This window comes from Oncorhynchus keta, unplaced genomic scaffold (genome assembly GCF_023373465.1).
Source record: "Oncorhynchus keta strain PuntledgeMale-10-30-2019 unplaced genomic scaffold, Oket_V2 Un_scaffold_17472_pilon_pilon, whole genome shotgun sequence".
In the NCBI taxonomy this organism is placed as follows: Eukaryota; Metazoa; Chordata; class Actinopteri; order Salmoniformes; family Salmonidae; genus Oncorhynchus; species Oncorhynchus keta.
Genome location: NW_026290823.1, coordinates 112,501 through 135,265, shown reverse-complemented (window position 1 = coordinate 135,265; position 22,765 = coordinate 112,501). Strand labels below are relative to the sequence as shown.

Below are 22,765 nucleotides of genomic sequence, written 5' to 3'. Positions count from 1 at the left end.
TTGTTACTCTCAATGACTAACCAATCATCTTGAGATTGAACTAATGACCAACCTATCAGAAATGGGCTGCTTGAACTAATAACCAACCTATCAGAAATGGGCTGCTTGAACTAATAACCAACCTATCGAAATGGGCTGCTTGAACTAATAACCAACCTATCAGAAATGGGCTGCTTGAACTAATAACCAACCTATCAGAAATGGGCTGCTTGAACTAATAACCAATCTATCAGAAATGGGCTGCTTGAACTAATAATCAACCTATCAGAAATGGGCTGCTTGAACTAATAACCAACCTATCAGAAATGGGCTGCTTGAACTAATAACCAACCTATCAGAAATGGGCTGCTTGAACTAATAACCAACCTATCAGAAATGGGCTGCTTGAACTAATAACCAACCTATCAGAAATGGGCTGCTTGAACTAATAACCAACCTATCAGAAATGGGCTGCTTGAACTAATAACCAACCTATCAGAAATGGACTGCTTGAACTAATAACCAACCTATCAGAAATGGGCTGCTTGAACTAATAACCAACCTATCAGAAATGGACTGCTTGAACTAATAACCAACCTATCAGAAATGGGCTGCCAATAAGAATAGAAGTTACGTTGTCAAAATACAGAATATCACAGGCACCATAAACTACCATGAAAGACAAACAACAGTAGCAAGACCTTGTACGGATGAGGAAATATATTTGATTTGGATAGTATGTTTTGGAAAAAGGGAAATAAGGATGAATCTTGTACGAGAGAAAGAAATGAAGAATCCCAGTTGAGAGAGGGTAGAGAGAGAGAGAGAGGGGGAGGGAGAGATGAGAGAGGGAGAGAGATAAATAGAGGGAAAGAGAAAGGAGAGAGAGATAAATAGAGTTGAAATGAGAGAAAGAGTGAGAGAAAAGAGCAAGGGAGAGAGAGGAATCAAGCAGAGTGAGCCTCCATCTGCAGCTTGGCTGGGCTCTGCTCTGGGAGAGAGGGAGGGAGAGAGTCAGTCAGGAGACATGCCTTCTGGCAGGAATCTAGCTGTAGAGCTGTAGAAGTGACAGCTGTGTTTGGTGGAGGTATTTTTAAACACATCAATGCTGCTCCAATCCCCTCGCCTCGGCCCTCCTATTTATAGCTGGGGCCGGCCATTGTTCTATTTCTGTCACCTGTGGGCCACGCTGTTGTTAATTCACATGCAAATGAAGCTTGCACCCTCTCCGGCTCAAGCATTACTTTCCTGTGAGAGGTGGACGGGTAAACAGTGCACAGCTCAGCTCATCTCTGACTAGTACACCCCCCACTGGAAGGTTGAAACACAGGCAGGCTCACTCTCACCGCTCAGACATTACTGAGAGAGGAACAGAGAGGAGAAGACAGACAGACGAGAGACGACAGAGAGAGAGAGAGATCAGAGGGAATAAGAGCAGGGTAGTAGCTCAGTGTCACAACAAGAGAAGAGAATCAGACTGCCAGTCATCTTCTAACTCTGTCTGAACAGGTACTTCTTGACTGAAGCTCTGTGTTCTATGGTGCTGTGTAGTCACAGTATAGTGGGGAAAGCCTCACAGAGGGAGTGTGTGGTGTGGTTATTGTATTGCGTTTCAGCACAGCACGAGAGAGAGAGAGTTTCCTCAGAGGAAAAGGAGGAGAGCTGTTTCTGTCTCTAGTCTCCGTACGCCGTCGTGGTCGTTCCCCTTAGTGCACTGCTGTGAGAGGGTTGGCTCTTTAGGGACAGGAAGAGCAGGACTTGCGATGCGACCTGAGCGCTGAGTGGAGTATGCTACAGACGATTTACGAGAGCGAGTCAAATTTCTCCACCACAACAAACAAGCTCGTTGTCCACCAGCGACTCTTGGACCAGCAGAAGATGCACAACGTTAACTCAGGTGACCAGACCCACCATGCTCTCTCTCTGCTCCTAAAGGGATAGCCTATCTTTCTCTTTTTCCTCTGGATTTTTACAGCACTCTTATCCTCTCTCTCTGTTTCTCTTCATCTGGCGGTCTGCCGCTCTCTCTCCTTACTTCCCTCTCTCTCTCTCTCTCTCTCTCTCTCTCTCTCTCTCTCTCTCTCTCTCTCTCTCTCTCTCTCTCTCTCTCTCTCTCTCTCTCTCTCTCTCTCTCTCTCTCTCTCTCTCTCTCTCTCTCTCTCTCTCTCTCTCTCTTTCTCTCACTCTCTCACTCCCTACCTCCCTCTCCCTCGGTTTCATTCTCCCAACTCTCCGGTCTCTCCCAGTCAGTCTCTATCTGTCTGCCTCTGTGAAAGGAGGGCTCCAAACTTCTCAGCACAGCAACGCGTTATGATCAGGCACTGCTTTCTGTATCCAGGTATTTACATGTGTGATATTATACTGCATGGTTTTACAGTGTGCAGTGCTTCTGGATGGGCAGTTCCTCCTTGTAGTCCTTTACTGTCATTGTTTCTCTGTTTGCTTGGGTCTGAAAGGAGTAAAACAAACATGTGTAAAACTGTCTGTATAGTGAGTGTTAGTAAATACACACAGTTTTATCATTGTGTGGATATGGACTGAATGCACCGTTTGGATTTGTTTTGGTGCATATTAATAGCAGTGTGCTTTTTACAGTCATTGTCACCACAATGAAATGGCATGAAAACATGAAAGGGATGTGGTGTTGGATAAGGAGGCTTCCATGTCAGGCTTCATGTTTTGGGGTATAACAGTAGCAGGAAATGCCAAGGTCAAAATACAGACAGTACAAGGCAAAGGGAAATGAACATCAAAAGATGATCTCTGCGTCTCTGTGGATGTTTACCAAACACAATGACATTCTATTCCTGACCTGAGAAATGAATCTCAGGGTTCAAACGAATCTGACATCATTCTGAGTAATGTTGGTTTACGGTATTCACTCAATGTGAGTCATTCTGCTATTCTCTGTCTTTTGGACTTGTGGTAGTTCAGAACATTCACTTGGTTGTTGTCATCTAATGGGACCAGCATTGTATTATGGGAAAGCACACACACTACAGTAAATGTCAGGAGTTTTGGTGGGCAGCATTGTTATGACAATACACAGATTGAGTCATGTACTGCGTATTGTGGGCAGAGTTGTATACAGGAAATGAATATTATGGCTATTGATTTCTCAATAACTTGTGAACATCAGAGATAAACGCTTAAATGATTAATTTCACACATCCTCACATTGATCACCAAGGATACCACATACTCTGTGGACATGACTCTTATAGTGTGTTTCTGTAAACTCAGTGTATTTCTCCTCATACGCATTGTACTGTTGTCTGTTGTAGAACTATATTTAACCACAGGTACAATATATTAACTACAGAACAGACACGTCTCTACTTCATTAACTACAGGATCAACACATCTATACTTCATTAACTACAGGATCAACACATCTATACTTCATTAACTACAGAACATACACATCTATACTTCATTAACTACAGAACAAACACATCTCTACTTCATTAACTACAGGACAAACACATATCTACTTCATTAACAACATAACATACACATCTCTACTTCATTAACTACAGGACCAACACATCTATACTTCATTAACTACAGGACAAACACATATCTACTTAATTAACCACAGAACATACACATCTCTACTTCATACACATCTCTGCTTCATTAACTACAGGACAAACACATCTCTACTTCATACACATCTCTACTTCATTAACTACAGGACCAACACATCTCTACTTCATACACATCTCTACTTCATTAACTACAGGACCAACACATCTCTACTTCATACACATCTCTACTTCATTAACTACAGGACCAACGCATCTATACTTCATTAACTACAGGACCAACACATCTCTACTTCATTAACTACAGGACCAACACATCTCTACTTCATACACATCTCTACTTCATTAACTACAGGACCAACACATCTCTACTTCATTAACTACAGGACCAACACATCTCTACTTCATTAACTACAGGACCAACACATCTATACTTCATTAACTACAGGACAAACACATATCTACTTAATTAACCACAGAACATACATATCTCTACTTAATTAACTACAGGACCAACACATCTCTACTTCATTAACTACAGGACCAACACATCTCTACTTCATTAACTACAGGACAAACACATCTCTACTTCATACACATCTCTACTTAATTAACTACAGGACCAACACATCTCTACTTCATTAACTACTGGACCAACACATCTACTTAATTAACTACAGGACCAACACATCTTTACTTAATTAACCACAGAACAAACACATCTCTATTTAATTAACTACAGAACAAACAACACATCTCTACTTCATTAACTACAGAACAAACACATATCTACTTCATTAACCACAGAACTAAAAATCTCTACTTCATTAACTACAGAACTAACACATCTCTACTCATTAACTACATACTGCATTGTTATTCTATTCTGTCCTATTCTATTCTGCTCTGTTCGATTATATTCTATTATATTATGTCTCTTCTCTGTCCTATTCTATTCTGTTCTATTCTATTCTATTCTGTCCTATTCTATTCGGCTCTGTTCTGCTCTATTCTATTCTGTCCTATTCTATTCTGTTCTGCTCTATTCTATTTTGTCCTATTCTGTTCTGCTTTGTTCTATTATGTTCTAATCTGTCCTATTCTATTCTGGTCTGTTTGATTCTTTTGTATTCTATTCTGCTCTGTTCTATTCTGCTCTGTTCTATTATATTATATTGTATTCTGTCCTATTCTATTCTGTTCTGTTCGATTATGTTCTATTCTGTCATATTCTATGATATTCTGCTCTGTTCTATTATATTATATTCTGTTCTGCTCTGTTCAATTCTGTTGTATTCTATTCTGCTCTGTTCTATTCTGCTCTGTTCTATTATATTATATTCTGTTCTGCTCTGTTAAATTCTGTTGTATTATATTCTGCTCTGTTCTATTCTGCTCTGTTCTATTCTTCTCTGTTCTATTTTGCTCTGTTCTATTCTGCTCTGTTCTATTCTGCTCTGTTCTATTCTGCTCTGTTTTATTCTGCTCTGTTCTATTCTGCTCTGTTCTATTCTGCTCTGTTCTATTCTGCTCTGTTCTATTCTGCTCTGTTCTATTCTGCTCTGTTCTATTCTGCTCTGTTCTATTCTGCTCTGTTCTATTCTGCTCTGTTTTATTCTATTCTGTTGTATTGTATCCTGTAGACAAGCTGAAAGGTAGTACAGTACATGATCCATGGTAGTCAGCAGAACAAGAAGAGCAGAACAAGTGTGAATAAGGCTCTAGCATGACACATTCTATCTCCTCTGCTCTGTCAATAGAACACCAGGTCAATCCCAACATCCATTGCTGCTTTTCTCTCTCCTTCAAGTCAAGCATTTCAGCTCTTCTTGTTCTTGTTCTTCTTCTCGCAGAACATTATCTGCCAAACAACAAGATATGTTAAGTGCCTGAAATTCAGGCTTCTTGCTTATTCTGTGGGTCAGCTATTCTTAGGTGTGTTATTCTGGGCTTATGGCATTAGCCAGCTAAGATTAGGTGCCTTGCTGTCTTTATCACTCCATCTCAGCAGCCAGCAGCACACCCCTGATATAACAGTGCTTTTGGAAGGAGAGATATACTTCATTTATCATTCACCTATTAAGTGTGTGTGTGTGTGTGTGTGTGTGTGTGTGTGTGTGTGTGTGTGTGTGTGTGTGTGTGTGTGTGTGTGTGTGTGTGTGTGTGTGTGTGTGTGTGTGTGTGTGTGTGTGTGTGTGTGTGTGTGTGTGTGTGTGTGTGTGTGTGTCTTATTCTGGTTTCACTTGTTGACGATTATATTTTCGGTTCTAAAAATAGCCTTGTCACATGCCTTTTATGACGGCTGCATGGGAGGCAGGGAGGCACCACAGTGACTGCTGCACAGCACACAGGTCTGTTCTGTTGGACTAAGACCATGGAGACAGGGTAAACAGGGTAGACAGGGTAGACAGGGCAGACAGGGTAAACAGGGTAGACAGGGCAAACAGGGTAGACAGGGAAGACAGGGAAAACAGGGCAGACAGGGCAAACAGGGTAGACAGGGCAAACAGGGTAGACAGGGAAGACAGGGTAGACAGGGAAAACAGGGTAGACAGGGTAAACAGGGCAGACAGGGTAGACAAGGTAAACAGGGTAGACAGGGCAAACAGGGTAGACAGGGTAGACAGGGCAAACAGGGTAGACAGGGCAAACAGGGTAAACAGGGCAGACAGGGTAAACAGAAGTTGTTAGGAATTTGACCTAGTGAAGCTCACATACAGAAAGATACACATACATTCATTTCCTGACAGTGAAACCATCTAAAATGGTGTGTTATGAGTGGGTTTATAATCACATTGAATGGTGATGAAGCTGTCCTTGCCACTATCTGGAGAACCAACATTCATAAAGGTTTCTGTCCACAGAGCTCTTCATCAATTCACACTTCACTTAATAACACTCTCATCTCTCCGGCTTTCATGTTGAAGAAGCTCAATGAATTCAGAGGGAGGAAGACAACATGTCTTTGTGATTTTAATGAGATGAGCCATGTAGCAGTGACATCAACATGTTCTAACGTGACCAAAACAAAGTGCTCAGACACAAAGGCTTTTTGAAAAAGAGAAAATGACTAATTAGTTAACTGAATGTAATGTCAGGAAGTGGGATTGTTGAGAATAATAAAACACACAACAACACTGTGTTTATAATGCGCTATAATATGACCATGGTCTCTCCTTTGTCTGCTGCTCTCTACCGTTATATTCATTTCAATCATACTGTGCTATAATATGACCATGGTCTCTCCTTTGTCTGCTGCTCTCTCTACCGTTATATTCATTTCAATCATACTGTACTATAATATGACCATGGTCTCTCCTTTGTCTGCTGCTCTCTACCGTTATATTCATTTCAATCATACTGTACTATAATATGACCATGGTCTCTCCTTTGTCTGCTGCTCTCTACCGTTATATTCATTTCAATCATACTGTGCTATAATATGACCATGGTCTCTCCTTTGTCTGCTGCTCTCTCTACCGTTATATTCATTTCAATCATACTGTACTATAATATGACCATGGTCTCTCCTTTGTCTGCTGCTCTCTACCGTTATATTCATTTCAATCATACTGTGCTATAATATGACCATGGTCTCTCCTTTGTCTGCTGCTCTCTACCGTTATATTCATTTCAATCATCTGCTGCTTAACAAAGACTGTTATTGGTGAATTACATTTGTATATTGCATTACAGTTACTCTGTACCCCTTCTGCATTACAAATATGGAACAAGATGTTCCTCTTGAGCTGTTAAACAATAGTTGACCGTTCCAAATATACGGTTTGAAAATGAATAATACCAAGACTACGATAAGCATTGTCTTGGTATCAAGCAATTATTTCTTCACTCCAATAATTCGATACAAATTTGATGAAATTTAGAGGAACATTATATCAGAGGAGCAGCTGTTGTTGCGTAATTTCTAATACACAACGGCCTATCAGAGTGTCTGTATGGTGTGAAGCTCTGTTGAGTTGCTCTGAATGTGCTGGGCCCACATCCTTCCATCCCTGGGCTGATGCTTGGACCTGTACAAGGTAAAAGACAGGCTTCACATGGCATCCTGGGGAGGTAGTAAAGGGCTATACAAATGTGAAATGTACAGTTCTCTCTCTGTCTGCCACCGTTATGTACATTATCTTGATTGTGTTGCTATGTTACTGTACATTACAGAACGGTAGTGATTTTGGGAGGTGACAGAGTCCTATAGACTGTATAAAGCAGTGCCTCATGGTTGGACAGTTTCATTACATTAAAGGGCTATTTCTGGATTTTCACCAGTCAGATGAACTTGTGGATACCATTTTTATTAGTGCAATTGCTAACTAGCATGCTTGCAGATGACCATAGACTTCCAGTCATTGTGCTAACGCTAGTTAGCATTGGCTGACGAGACTACCTCTAACTTCCTTCATACTGGACACGGAGACACACCACAGAGTTCATCTGACTCTTGGGAAGTAGATAAAGGGCCTCATTGCCAAAATCCCCAAGTATCCCTTTAAGGACATACACATTAAACTCTATGGTGAATGACCAGGGTTTGAGTGGTTCGGTTTGTGGCTCGGCAGCGGCTCGGCTCCTTTTGTTAGCGTTAGATGATAGCCTGCAAGCCACAGCTCTGTTTGAGCTGCGAAGACGAGCCTGACCGCCTGGGACTTAAAAATAAAGCTCTGTTTCCTGCTTTAGACGTGCCAGCTGCCCAAAAATAACAAGGCACTTAATGAGAGATCCAGCACCACATAGCAGACCCAGGCATCAGGCTATTCCTGCCCAGAAACATCTTCTGCATCTCCCAGTTTCTATTTATACAAGGCCAGTTAGAAAGAGCTCTGAGAGCTTGGTTGAATGTCACAATGTTTTTGGAAAGCAGGAAAAAGTATTGTGGGATTTTTGGATTGACTCTATTGCACTGTATTTATAATTAAGTGTCAGTTGTTGTGATCTATTTTTTTGTTTGTTGTTGTCTTTTCACTTATATTCAGATCATTTTGGATTGTTGGATTGTAAGTGTTATATTATTATTATTATTATTATTATTGTCTTGTTGTTTGTTGCTGTCTTTTAAGGAATGTGTCTGTAAGAGCCAAAACAGATGTAGAATCTTATTTGATCGCTCTTTTGTTGCTGAGAATTCTTCTTTGCCACAGGAAATGCAGATGAGCTTCCTAATTCACATAAATTCACTGAAAACCCTCATTAACACACTGTTATATTAAGATTATTGCACTTTTTATAGTCTTCACAGAGCTCTATAATATTATTATGGTCTATACAGAGCTCTATAATATTATTATGGTCTATACAGAGCTCTATAATATTATTATGGTCTACACAGAGCTCTATAATATTATTATGGTCTATACAGAGATCTATAATATTATTATGGTCTTCACAGAGCTCTATAATATTATTATGGTCTTCACAGAGCTCTATAATATTATTATGGTCTATACAGAGCTCTATAATATTATTATGGTCTTCACAGAGCTCTATAATATTATTATGGTCTATACAGAGATCTATAATATTATTATGGTCTTCACAGAGCTCTATAATATTATTATGGTCTTCACAGAGCTCTATAATATTATTATGGTCTATACAGAGCTCTATAATATTATTATGGTCTATACAGAGCTCTATAATATTATTATGGTCTATACAGATATCTATAATATTATTATGGTCTATACAGAGCTCGATAATAATATTATGGTCTATACAGAGATCTATAATATTATTATGGTCTATACAGAGCTCTATAATATTATGATGGTTTTCACAGAGCTCTATAATATTATTATAGTCTTCACAGAGCTCTATAATATTATTATGGTCTATACAGAGATCTATAATATTATTATGGTCTATACAGAGATCTATAATATTATTATGGTCTATACAGAGCTCGATAATAATATTATGGTCTATACAGAGATCTATAATATTATTATGGTCTATACAGAGATCTATAATATTATTATGGTCTTCACAGAGCTCTATAATATTATTATGGTCTATACAGAGCTCTATAATATTATTATGGTCTATACAGAGCTCTATAATATTATTATGGTCTATACAGAGATCTATAATATTATTATGGTCTATACAGAGATCTATAATATTATTATGGTCTATACAGAGATCTATAATATTATTATGGTCTTCACAGAGCTCTCTAATATTATTATGGTCTATACAGAGATCTATAGTATTATTATGGTCTATACAGAGCTCTATAATATTATTATGGTCTATACAGAGATTTCTAATATTATTATGGTTTTCACAGAGCTCTATAATATTATGATGGTTTTCACAGAGCTCTATAATATTATTATGGTTTTCAAAGAGCTCTATAATTTTATTATGGTCTTCACAGAGCTCTATAATATTATTATGGTCTTCACAGAGCTCTATAATATTATTATGGTCTTCACAGAGCTCTATAATATTATTATGGTCTATACAGAGCTCTATAATATTATTATGGTCTATACAGAGCTCTATAATATTATTATGGTCTATACAGAGATCTATAATATTATTATGGAGTATACAGAGATCTATAATATTATTATGGTCTTCACAGAGCTCTCTAATATTATTATGGTCTATACAGAGATCTATAGTATTATTATGGTTTTCACAGAGCTCTATAATATTATGATGGTTTTCACAGAGCTCTATAATATTATTATGGTCTATACAAAGATCTATAATATTATTATGGTCTTCACAGAGCTCTATAATATTATTATGGTCTATACAGAGATCTATAATATTATTATGGTCTTCACAGAGCTCTATAATATTATTATGGTCTATACAGAGCTCTATAATATTATTATGGTCTATACAGAGCTCTATAATATTATTATGGTCTATACAGAGATCTATAATATTATTATGGTCTATACAGAGATCTATAAAATTACTATGGTCTCCACAGAGCTCTCTAATATTATTATGGTCTATACAGAGATCTATAGTATTATTATGGTTTTCACAGAGCTCTATAATATTATGATGGTTTTCACAGAGCTCTATAATATTATTATGGTTTTCAAAGAGCTCTATAATTTTATTATAGTCTTCACAGAGATCTATAATATTATTATGGTCTTCACAGAGATCTATAATATTATTATGGTCTATACAGAGCTCTATAATATTATTATGGTTTTCACAGAGCTCTATAATTGATTATAGTCTTCACAGAGATCTATAATATTATTATGGTTTTCACAGAGATCTATAATACTATTATGGCTTTCACAGAGCTCTAAAGTGTTATTATGGTCTATACAGAGATCTATAATATTATTATGGTCTATACAGAGCTCTGTAATATTACTATGGACTTCACAGAGCTCTATAATATTATTATGGTCTATACAGAGCTCTATAATATTACTATGGACTTCACAGAGCTCTATAATATTATTATGGTCTATACAGAGATCTATAATATTATTATGGTCTATACAGAGCTCTATAATATTACTATTGATTTCACAGAGCTCTATAATAATATTATGGTCTATACAGAGATCTATAATATTATTATGGTCTTCACAGAGCTCTATAATATTACTATGGACTTCACAGAGCTCTATAATAATATTATGGTCTATACAGAGATCTATAAAATTACTATGGACTTCACAGAGATCTATAATAATATTATGGTCTTCACAGAGATCTAAAGTGTTATTATGGTCTTCACAGAGCTCTATAATATTATTATGGTCTATACAGAGCTCTATAATATTATTATGGTCTTCACAGAGCTCTATAATATTATGATGGTCTTCACAGAGCTCTATAATATTATTATGGTCTATACAGAGCTCTATAATATTACTATGGACTTCACAGAGCTCTATAATATTATTATGGTCTTCACAGAGATCTATAATATTATTATGGTCTATACAGAGCTCTATAATATTATTATGGTCTATACAGAGCTCTATAATATTACTATGGATTTCACAGAGCTCTATAATAATATTATGGTCTATATAGAGATCTATAATATTATTATGGTCTTCACAGAGCTCTATAATATTATTATGGTCTATACAGAGCTCTATAATATTATTATGGTTTCACAGAGCTCTATAATATTATTATGGTCTTACAGAGATCTATAATATTATTATGGTTTTCAAGAGATCTATAATAATATTATGGTCTTCACAGAGATCTATAATATTATTATGGTCTTCACATGGAGATCTATAATATTATTATGGTCTATACAGAGCTCTATAATATTATTATGGTCTTCACAGAGCTCTATAATATTATTATGGTCTTCACAGAGCTCTATAATATTATTATGGTCTTCACAGAGCTCTATAATATTATTATGGTCTATACAGAGATCTATAATATTATTATGGTCTTCACAGAGCTCTATAATATTATTATGGACTTCACAGAGCTCTATAATATTATTATGGTCTATACAGAGATCTATAATAATCTATAATATGGTCTTCACAAAGATCTATAATAATATTATGGTCTTCACAGAGATCTATAATAATATTATGGTCTTCACAAAGATCTATAATATTATTATGGTCTTCACAGAGATCTATAATATTATTATGGTCTATACAGAGCTCTATAATATTATTATGGTCTTCACAGAGCTCTATAATATTATTATGGTCTTCACAGAGCTCTATAATATTATTATGGTCTATACAGAGCTCTATAATATTATTATGGTCTTCACAGAGATCTATAATATTATTATGGTCTTCACAGAGCTCTATAATATTATTATGGTCTATACAGAGCTCTATAATATTATTATGGTCTTCACAGAGATCTATAATATTATTATGGCCTTCACAGAGCTCTATAATATTATTATGGTCTATACAGAGCTCTATAAGATTATTATGGTCTTCACAAAGATCTATAATAATATTATGGTCTTCAAAAAGATCTATAATAATATTATGGTCTTCACAAAGATCTATAATAATATTATGGTCTTCACAGAGATCTATAATAATATTATGGTCTTCACAAAGATCTATAATGTTATTATGGTCTTCACAGAGATCTATAATAATATTATGGTCTTCACAGAGATCTATAATAATATTATGGTCTTCACAAAGATCTATAATGTTATTATGGTCTTCACAGAGATCTATAATATTATTATGGTCTTCACAGAGATCTATAATAATATTATGGTCTTCACAGAGATCTATAATATTATTATGGTCTTCACAGAGATCTATAATAATATTATGGTCTTCACAAAGTGTTGCTATGAGTAAGCAGTCAAGCAGTCAAAGTACCATCAGAAAGATGAATAACCCAATACTTCTTCATTAACCTAGTGGTGATATGTCTACTTAGTGTCATAGTGTCGGCCACAGTCTCATCGCCATTCAGAATGATACATTAAACACTATGGGCCAGTTTCTCGGACACTGATTAATTAAGACAATACAATATATATAAAGGTATGTGGACACCCCTTCAAATGAGTGGATTCGGCTATTTCAGCCACATCCGTTGCTGACAGCACACAGCCATGCAATTCTCATATGATGCCACCTTTCCAACAAGTCAATTTGTCAAACTTATGCCCTGCTAGAGCTGCCCCATTCAACTGTAAGTGCTGTTATTGTGAAGTGGAAACGTCTAGGAGCAACAATGGCTCAGCCACAAAGTGGTAGGCCACACAAGTTCACAGAAAGGGACCTCCGAGTGCTGAAGCGCACAAAAATCGTCTGTCCTCGGTTGCAACACTCAACACCCAGTTCCAAACTGCCTCTCGAAGAAAACGTCAGCACAAGAACTGTTCGTCAGCAGCTTCACTAAATGGGTTTCCATAGCCGAGCAGTGGCACACAAGCCTAAAATCAACATGCGCAATGCCAAGCGTTGGCTGGAGTGGTGTAAAGCTCGCCACCATTGGACTCTGGAGCAGTGGAAATGTGTTTTCTGGAGTGATGAATCACGCTTCACCATCTGGCAGTCCGACGGACGAATCTGGGTTTGGTGGATGCCAGGAGAACACTACCTGCCCCAATGCATAGTACCGACTGTAATGTTTGGAGGAGGAAGAATAATGGTCTGAGGCTGATATTTCATGGTTTGGGGAAGGCCCCTTAGTTCCAGTGATGGGAAAACTTTGGGGCAACAGTTTGGGGAAGGCCCCTTAGTTCCAGTGTGGGAGAACTTTGTGGCAACAGTTTGGGGAAGGCCCTTTCCTGTTCCAGTGTGGGAGAACTTTTTGGCAACAGTTTGGGGAAGGCCCTTTCCTGTTCCAGTGTGGGAGAACTTTGTGGCAACAGTTTGGGGAAGGCCCTTTCCTGTTCCAGTGTGGGAGAACTTTTTGGCAACAGTTTGGGGAAGGCCCTTTCCTGTTCCAGTGTGGGAGAACTTTGTGGCAACAGTTTGGGGAAGGCCCTTTCCTGTTCCAGTGTGGGAGAACTTTGTGGCAACAGTTTGGGGAAGGCCCTTTCCTGTTCCAGTGTGGGAGAACTTTGTGGCAACAGTTTGGGGAAGGCCCTTTCCTGTTCCAGTGTGGGAGAACTTTGTGGCAACAGTTTGGGGAAGGCCCTTTCCTGTTTCAGTGTGGGAGAACTTTGTGGCAACAGTTTGGGGAAGGCCCTTTCCTGTTTCAGTGTGGGAGAACTTTGTGGCAACAGTTTGGGGAAGGCCCTTTCCTGTTTCAGTGTGGGAGAACTTTGTGGCAACAGTTTGGGGAAGGCCCTTTCCTGTTTCAGTGTGGGAGAACTTTGTGGCAACAGTTTGGGGAAGGCCCTTTCCTGTTTCAGTGTGGGAGAACTTTGTGGCAACAGTTTGGGGAAGGCCCTTTCCTGTTTCAGTGTGGGAGAACTTTGTGGCAACAGTTTGGGAAGGCCCTTTCCTGTTTCAGTGTGGGAGAACTTTGTGGCAACAGTTTGGGGAAGGCCCTTTCCTGTTTCAGTGTGGGAGAACTTTGTGGCAACAGTTTGGGGAAGGCCCTTTCCTGTTTCAGTGTGGGAGAACTTTGTGGCAACAGTTTGGGGAAGGCCCTTTCCTGTTTCAGTGTGGGAGAACTTTGTGGCAACAGTTTGGGGAAGGCCCTTTCCTGTTTCAGTGTGGGAGAACTTTGTGGCAACAGTTTGGGGAAGTCCCTTTCCTGTTTCAGTGTGGGAGAACTTTGTGGCAACAGTTTGGGGAAGGCCCTTTCCTGTTTCAGTGTGGGAGAACTTTGTGGCAACAGTTTGGGGAAGGCCCTTTCCTGTTTCAGTGTGGGAGAACTTTGTGGCAACAGTTTGGGGAAGGCCCTTTCCTGTTCCAGTGTGGGAGAACTTTACAGGTCTGCACAGAGCCCTGACTTCAGCCACATCCAACACCTTTGGGATGAATTGGAACGTTGACTGTGAGCCAGGCCTAATCGCCCAACATCTGCGCCCGACCTCACTAATGCTCTTATGGCTGAATGGAAGCAAGTTCCCGCAGCAATGTTCCAACATCTAGTAGAAAGCCTTCCCAGAAGAGTGGAGACTGTTATAGAAGCAAAGGCGGAGGACCATCTCCATATTAATGCCCATGATTTTGTAATGAGATGTCTGACGAGCAGGTGTCCACATACCTTTGGTCATATAGAGTCTGTCACTTTTTCATCTAATGTTTTTATGTAACCTTTATTTAACTCGGTCAGTCAGTTAAGAACAAATTCCTGTTTTACAATAACGGCCTCGGCCAAACCCTCCCCTGACCCGGACGACGCTGGGTCAATTGTGTGCCGCCCTGTGATTCAATGATGAGTCTCCATTAAGCATGCTTTTTAGTCCAGGACAAGGCTTCTTCTGTGTCTGGGAAACTGGCCCTGTAGCCTATCCATTGACTGCAAATGAAGCAGGACACCACCTATGGTATGTAGCTGTAGGATCTAACATGGGCACTGTCTTCTAGCCTATTATCATTATTATTATTATTATTAGACAAATAGATGATGGGAAGAGATCCAAGAACACATATCTCACATCACAGACGTCACATGTAACACTCTCACCAGTCCAGACGACTTGTCTCTATTCTCTCTCTCTCTGTGAAGCCTGCTGGTGTGACTCCTCAAGGTAAAAACAGACACGGACTGTGTCCCACATGGCACCCTATTCCCTATGGGCTCTGGTCAAAAGTAGTGCACTATATAGGAAATAGGGTGCCAAATGGAAAGCAACCACCTGCCATTGCCATGCCAACGTCTCAAATGAAGGATCTAACCGCCATGGGGGCTAACGAGAGACAGATCTGTTGTAGAAATAAACACGTTGGGGACAGGCGGTCACGGAGCTGTATGGTGGTAGTGTTGGCCCGGGGTGTCAGAGAGGAGGCTAGTGCAGTGGGAGTGCAGCCACTGGTTATGAGTCACCCTATCCCCTGTTGACAGGGCCCTCAGAGGGGAAGAATTTGGGCATGGGGCAGGGTGCTGCTTGTCTCTCCCTGGTGCTAAAAACAAATTGGACCTGTCATTCATAAATCTCCTTTACCCGCCAGTCCCTGCCATTGGCGCTTAGTGACACCTCTCCACCAATGAGGAGGCCCCATCACTTCTTTCGCTCAAGGAAAACTGCAGGTGAATTAATATCTAGTAGTAACAGTTTATTGTATCTTCTTCAAAAAGCCAAAGAGGTTGATTCAGTGTTCCTTCAGGGCGTTTAGCTTAAAAACAAAACTCTGTGTTAAATTAAGCAGACAGCCTGACATCCGTGACAGTCTTTCACACATTGTCTATATTAAGACCCAGGCAGCTCAGAAAATCTGTTATATTTAGCCGTAGTTACTGCTGCTTCCGTGTTCTCCTCCTGGTATTTGCAGTGCATCAACAGCAGATTTCAGTTTCACGTATAACATTTGACATAGTCATTTCTGAATCCTAAACTTAGCCGTAGGCAGCCACAGATATAACCAGATAGACATTGGTCTATTTTAATGTCGGTGTATGATGCTGGTTAATTCAAAACAGACATGATGATAATATCTTGGGCAAAGATCTGCCTTCTTTACTATGTGTTCTGTTTAACAGGGTGCTGTGTCTCTATACAGTCTGCACTTGACCTGAACAACAGATGGCTTATGTTGATAAGAAGTGTTAGTTTGAAAAAAATATTTCAATTTATAAAATAGTTTTTCCGCCCGACTTAAAATGTTGCATCTTACAATGTAACTGTACCTTTGGTCATGTTAGCTTTCTAAATGGACGTTACTTAAAGTCTGAAGGTGGCTGGGGTCACTTACCTTTCTGGAACAACTACCATTGTTTAAATGGAAGAATCTGCAGTGGAGAGGAAACTTTGCATCCTCATTCCCTATTCCCTATGCACAGTTGAAGTCGGAAGTTTACATACACCTTACCCAAATACATTTAAACGCAGTTTTTCATCATTCCTGACATTTAATCCTAGTAGAAAGTCCCTGTCTTAGGTCAGTTAGGATCACCACTTTATTTTAAGAATGTGAAATGTCAGAATAATAGTAGATAGAATGATTTATTGCAGCTTTTATTTCTTTCATCACATTCCCAGTGGGTCAGAAGTTTACATACACTCAATTAGTATTCGGTAGCATTGCCTTTAAATTGTTTAACTTGGATCAAAAGTTGCAGGTAGCCTTCCACAAGCTTCCCACAATAAGTTGGATGAATTTTAGCCCGTTCCTCCTGACAGAGCTGGTGTTACTGAGTCAGATTTGTAGGCCTCCTTGCTCGCACACACTTTTTCAGTTCTGCCCACAATTTTCTATGGGATTGAGGTCAGGGCTTTGTGATGGCCACTCCAATACCTTGACTTTGTTGTCCTTAAGCCATTTTGCCACAACTCTGGATGTATGCTTGGGTCATTGTCCATTTCGAGGACCCATTTGCGAACAAGCTTTAACTTCCTGACTGATGTCTTGAGATGTTGCTTCAATATATCCGCCTAATTTTCCTACGTCATGATGCCATCTATTTTGTGAAGTTCACCAGTCCCTCCTGCAGCAAAGCACCCCCACAACATGATGCTGCCACCACCGTGCTTCACGGTTGGGATGGTGTTCTTCAGCTTGCAAGTCTCCCCTTTTTTCCTCCAAACATAACGATGGTCATTATGTCCAAGCAGTTCTATATTTGTTTCATCAGACCAGGGGACATTTCTCCAAAAAGTACGATCTTTGTCCCCGTGTGCAGTTGCAAACCGTAGTCTGAAATTTGTGGAGAGGTTGAAAAACGAGTTTTAATGACTCCAACCTAAGTGTATGTAAACTTCCGACTTCAACTGTATTTATAGTGCCCTACTTTTGAACAGGGTCGATATGGCTCTGGTCAAAAGTAGTGCACTAAATAGGAAATAAGGTCAAAGGTGTCCTTTTTCCTCACCTCTTAGAGCTTGGACCCTTTCGAAAAAACACACATGAATTTCACTTGTGAACACGTGAAGTGTTCCAAAAACACATGTTTTCATGTGATCACTTGTGATCTTATGTGAAGTTAATGTAATAATGTGAAAACCTGTAAAGCAACATGTGATAACCATTTCCTTTCATTTCCTCTATGATTCTGCTGGAACCTCGTTAGGTTGGGCGCCACAATGCTGTGCTGATTGATTCTGATGAGTCACAGAGCTGTGCTGTATGATTCTGATGGAGTCACAGAGCTGTGCTGATTGATTCTGATGGAGTCACAGAGCTGTGCTGTATGATTCTGATGGAGTCACAGAGCTGTGCTGATTGATTCTGATGGAGTCAGAGCTGTGCTGATTGATTCTGATGGAGTCACAGAGCTGTGCTGTATGATTCTGATGGAGTCACAGAGCTGTGCTGTATGATTCTGATGGAGTCACAGAGCTGTGCTGATTGATTCTGATGGAGTCACAGAGCTGTGCTGTATGATTCTGATGAGTCACAGAGCTGTGCTGTATGATTCTGATGGAGTCACAGAGCTGTGCTGTATGATTCTGATGGAGTCACAGAGCTGTGCTGTATGATTCTGATGGAGTCACAGAGCTGTGCTGTATGATTCTGATGGAGTCACAGAGCTGTGCTGTATGATTCTGATGGAGTCACAGAGCTGTGCTGATTGATTCTGATGGAGTCACAGAGCTGTGCTGTATGATTCTGATGGAGTCACAGAGCTGTGCTGTATGATTCTGATGGAGTCACAGAGCTGTGCTGATTGATTCTGATGGAGTCACAGAGCTGTGCTGTATGATTCTGATGGAGTCACAGAGCTGTGCTGTATGATTCTGATGGAGTCACAGAGCTGTGCTGTATGATTCTGATGGAGTCACAGAGCTGTGCTGTATTGATTCTGATGGAGTCAGAGCTGTGCTGTAGAGCACAGAGCTGTGCTGTATGATTCTGATGGAGTCACAGAGCTGTGCTGTATGATTCTGATGAGTCACAGAGCTGTGCTGTATGATTCTGATGGAGTCACAGAGCTGTGCTGTATGATTCTGATGGAGTCACAGAGCTGTGCTGTATGATTCTGATGGAGTCACAGAGCTGTGCTGTATGATTCTGATGGAGTCACAGAGCTGTGCTGTATGATTCTGATGGAGTCACAGAGCTGTGCTGTATGATTCTGATGGAGTCACAGAGCTGTGCTGTATGATTCTGATGGAGTCACAGAGCTGTGCTGTATGATTCTGATGGAGTCACAGAGCTGTGCTGTATGATTCTGATGGAGTCACAGAGCTGTGCTGATGGAGTCACAGAGCTGTGCTGTATGATTCTGATGGAGTCACAGAGCTGTGCTGTATGATTCTGATGGAGTCACAGAGCTGTGCTGTATGATTCTGATGGAGTCACAGAGCTGTGCTGTATGATTCTGATGGAGTCACAGAGCTGTGCTGTATGATTCTGATGGAGTCACAGAGCTGTGCTGTATGATTCTGATGGAGTCACAGAGCTGTTCTGTATGATTCTGATGGAGCCTCAGCTGGATTCTCCAGATCAAAGTGGAGCGTCTTAATACCCGTCACAGTGAGAGTAGGGTATTAAATATGAAATGAATAAGACATCACAGTGCTGGGTTCTCCCTCAGCCAGCCAACAGGTGTTTCTCTGGCTATATTTAATTCCATTAGAGAAGCAGCAGCGCCGTACCGCCAGGGTCCTTGCTGTCTGTCTGACTCACTGCCGTACGCAGACCTTTCATTGGTGCAAAGGTTCACCGCTGCGCCTGGAACACCTCCGGTGCTGCTACAAGATAGTATTTTGTCAAGTACTTACCACTAAGATGAATATTCCCTGTCACTAGAGGAAAGCTGTGTGCTACAGGTGCTGGGCTGCTCTTTGACAGGAGTTCCTCTGTTATTTAAAATGAGCTGTTTTTAGAACACAGAGAAGAGAGAGAGAGAGGGAGAGATAGGAGGGAGAGAGAGAGAGAGAGAGAGAGAGAGAGAGAGAGAGAGAGAGAGAGAGAGAGAGAGAGAGAGAGAGAGAGAGAGAGAGAGAGAGAGAGAGAGAGAGAGATGGGGGAGAGAGAGAGAGAGAGAGAGAGAGAGAGAGAGAGAGAGAGAGAGAGAGAGAGAGAGGAGAGAGAGAGAGAGAGAGAGAGAGAGAGAGAGAGAGAGAGAGAGAGAGAGAGAGAGAGAGAGAGAGAGAGAGAGAGAGAGAGAGAGAGAGAGAGAGAGAGAGAGAGAGAGAGAGAGAGAGAGATGAACTACAGTCTTGGGGGAGTCCCCTTTGCTCTGTTCACTCTCTGAATGTGACAAAGAAATGAGAAAACCCCTAGCATCAAGTAAACAAAGCACGAACTGGGAGAATAAGGAAATATGGTGATGGTATCTTTGATTCCATTCATGTAGCCTTTCTCAAGACAAGGTACAGGTTACAATGGAATCATTATTATTGTGTTTGTGGCATGATGTTTGTACGTATTTATTTATTTTTTCTCCCAATGTATCAACTCTTACATAGAGATAACAGTCTAAATAGGATGATGGTAGTTTACCTACAACAGCCCCAGTGTCACACAGCAACTGTAGCTGGGATAGGAAGGATGAGACAAGGAGACAACACGCAACAAGACTCTATATCTGTTCTGCAGGAAGGAGAGACATTATTATGTCGCCTGCCGCCGCCTGCAAACGTTACCATGGCAGCCAGTTAGGGTGGTAGTGGTGGTGGAAAGGGTGTGGGGTTGTCAGAGCCCAGGATTGCGGCACTTGCTTTAATGTTTCTATTTATAATCATTTATAACGACAGCGCCGCCCGTTGCACCGCACAGAGGGGTTGGTTGTATGGTGTAATGAAGAACTGGTTGCACCGCCACCACCAAGCGGAGGAAAGACAATATGTTTCACATTATCAGTGAACACTACAACAGGGAAGGTATGTTGTTAACGGACAACTGGGCTAATGGGGACCTTTTCTAGTAGGGCTCAACTCTGACCAACTTCGGTTTGACATTTTATGCATTTTACATGTGCAGCACGAGTGAGGAACGCTTAGCCTGCGTCCCAAATGGCACCCTATTCCATATATAGTGCACTACCTTTGACCAGAACCCTATATGGGGAATAGGGTGTCATTTGGGATGCAGCCTTCTAGTGGCCACGATTCCCATAGTGTGAACAGGTACAGTGAACGTTGTCAGGATTCTCACAACAGGTGCTGCCTGAAACACTGCCTGTATTTGTTCTCCTAAATGTGACCCTTGAGAAGATTACGGCAGTGAATGCACCCGATAAATCTCCCCTCAGCCTTTGGCATTTTAAGTAGGTTTGAATATTTTCTTTCAGGCTAAAAATGGAAGAGACATGTATAAGGCCTGTACAGTGTGTACTCTTCTCACAATGTGACTGATGCCATGACAAGAATAGAACTAGAATATTCTCCAAGAGCTGGAAAAAAGCTCAACGTAGCAGTGAACAAAATGTCCTGTCACCAGAGAACAGTAGTTACTATCTGGTATTATGAGACATGGGTTGCTTTAAAACAAAAGGCTTGCTGTTCTCCATAACCTCACATGATAGGAGGAGAGATACAGTGACACAGTAACCTGGGTTTAACCATCCTCTCCTCTGGGGCAGAGAGATGGACTAGCCTTGTCCTCTATGGTGTAAATGAGAGGAGGAGAGATACAGTGACACAGTAACCTGGGTTTAACCATCATCTCCTCTGGGGCAGAGAGATGGACTAGCCTTGTCCTCTATGGTGTAAATGAGAGGAGGAGAGATACAGTGACACAGTAACCTGGGTTTAACCATCCTCTCCTCTGGGGCAGAGAGATGGACTAGCCTTGTCCTCTATGGTGTAAATGAGAGGAGGAGAGATACAGTAACCTGGGTTTAACCATCCTCTCCTCTGGGGCAGAGAGATGGACTAGCCTTGTCCTCTATGGTGTAAATGAGAGGAGGAGAGATACAGTAACCTGGGTTTAACCATCATCTCCTCTGGGGCAGAGAGATGGACTAGCCTTGTCCTCTATGGTGTAAATGAGAGGAGGAGAGATACAGTGATACAGTAACCTGGGTTTAACCATCCTCTCCTCTGGGGTAGAGATGGACTAGCCTTGTCCTCTATGGTGTAAATGAGAGGAGGAGAGATACAGTAACCTGGGTTTAACCATCCTCTCCTCTGGGGCAGAGAGATGGACTAGCCTTGTCCTCTATGGTGTAAATGAGAGGAGGAGAGATACAGTAACCTGGGTTTAACCATCCTCTCCTCTGGGGCAGAGAGATGGACTAGCCTTGTCCTCTATGGTGTAAATGAGAGGAGGAGAGATACAGTAACCTGGGTTTAACCATCCTCTCCTCTGGGGCAGAGAGATGGACTAGCCTTGTCCTCTATGGTGTAAATGAGAGGAGGAGAGATACAGTAACCTGGGTTTAACCATCCTCTCCTCTGGGGCAGAGAGATGGACTAGCCTTGTCCTCTATGGTGTAAATGAGAGGAGGAGAGATACAGTGATACAGTAACCTGGGTTTAACCATCCTCTCCTCTGGGGCAGAGAGATGGACTAGCCTTGTCCTCTATGGTGTAAATGAGAGGAGGAGAGATACAGTAACCTGGGTTTAACCACCCTCTCCTCTGGGGCAGAGATGGACTAGCCTTGTCCTCTATGGTGTAAATGAGAGGAGGAGAGATACAGTGATACAGTAACCTGGGTTTAACCATCCTCTCCTCTGGGGTAGAGAGATGGACTAGCCTTGTCCTCTATGGTGTAAATGAGAGGAGGAGAGATACAGTAACCTGGGTTTAACCATCCTCT

General features: G+C 40.7%; 1 protein-coding gene and 1 long non-coding RNA gene across 6 annotated transcripts in view; one reads left to right on the top strand and one right to left on the bottom strand.

Annotated features, from left to right (window-relative positions):
* Positions 1-933: 933 nt before the first annotated feature.
* LOC118380669 (histone deacetylase 9-B-like) overlaps positions 934-22,765 on the top strand; it is a 76,097-nt gene continuing 54,265 nt past the window's right edge. The window contains exon 1 of the mRNA XM_052514406.1: positions 934-1,876. Within this exon, the coding sequence (XP_052370366.1) occupies positions 1,768-1,876 (109 nt within the window). The 5' untranslated portion in view covers positions 934-1,767. The remainder of the gene's footprint in view (positions 1,877-22,765) is intronic.
* LOC127927703 (uncharacterized) overlaps positions 21,657-22,765 on the bottom strand; it is a 2,580-nt gene continuing 1,471 nt past the window's right edge. For 2 of the 5 annotated variants that reach the window (XR_008128696.1, XR_008128694.1), the window contains exons 3-5: positions 22,658-22,765; positions 22,110-22,287; positions 21,673-21,925 (exon numbers count right to left, since the gene is read on the bottom strand). The exon at positions 22,658-22,765 is cut by the window's right edge and continues 70 nt beyond it. This is a non-coding gene — a long non-coding RNA (uncharacterized LOC127927703). Of the gene's footprint in view, positions 21,926-22,109; positions 22,288-22,473; positions 22,563-22,657 lie in introns of all 5 variants that reach the window. The other 3 variants (XR_008128695.1, XR_008128692.1, XR_008128693.1) reach the window with 3 other exon arrangements.